Below are 834 nucleotides of genomic sequence, written 5' to 3'. Positions count from 1 at the left end.
ACTTTGAAGTAACATTTAAGAAAATCTTTTATAATGTGAAAAAATATATACACAATTTCTTTGTAAAGTTCGCTTAGTAAACTATTACTTTGATCTTCTATATTTAGAGCACTAAACGTTTTTGTAATTTAAATATACAATATATAAATATTAGCTGATATATAGCCGTGTTTAGTCTAGATTGATTCACAACCATTTGGTCAACTTAATTATCTAAACTTAAAATTAGAGTATTTGTCTAGTAGTAAACTAAAGATGAATGGGAAGGATTCAAAGACAAGTCACCTAACACAAAAAGAACCTGCAACATTAACTATCAACCGTCTCAACTCCCGCCAATATTCATACCAACTCCAACAACATATAATCTTTTATAATCAAACTTAATCCATACACACATCTAATACAACATTTCTATATATCAGTCCACAAAACTCTTCTCGTATAATCATCACCAAATCTTTCTCTTAAAAGAAATCCCTAAAGAGATTTCAGAATGGGTAAGAGTTCATCCATGGTAGTAGCAGAGAAGTTCTCTTGGTACTGCGCGGTGTTTGCTGCCATGATGCTTCTGATGAACTTCTTCCACGTGACAGAGGAGGGTTCCACGGAGATCGTGAAGAAACAACAGCCGTCGATGATGATCGCCGAATATCCTGATCGACGGCCAGCATGCGATGAGATATATGAGGTGAAAGAAGGAGAGACGTTGCAGACGATAAGTGAGAAGTGTGGAGATCCTTACATCGTTGAAGGGAATCCTCATATACATGACCACGATGATCTTTTCCCGGGACTTCTCATTAGAATCACTCCTACGTTTTAATCTCAAGT

The 834-nt window shown here is 35.7% G+C and overlaps 1 protein-coding gene across 1 annotated transcript; it reads left to right on the top strand.

Annotated features, from left to right (window-relative positions):
* Nucleotides 400–828, top strand: LOC104711831. Its single transcript, XM_010428599.2, has one exon. It carries the CDS (start codon nucleotides 497–499, stop codon nucleotides 824–826), a length of 330 nt encoding a protein of 109 aa, XP_010426901.1. The 5' UTR covers nucleotides 400–496; the 3' UTR covers nucleotides 827–828.

Source organism: Camelina sativa, chromosome 9 (assembly GCF_000633955.1).
Source record: "Camelina sativa cultivar DH55 chromosome 9, Cs, whole genome shotgun sequence".
Classification (NCBI taxonomy): Eukaryota; Viridiplantae; Streptophyta; class Magnoliopsida; order Brassicales; family Brassicaceae; genus Camelina; species Camelina sativa.
Note: the sequence above shows the minus strand (reverse complement) of the source record. Positions and strands in the feature narration are given on the sequence as shown.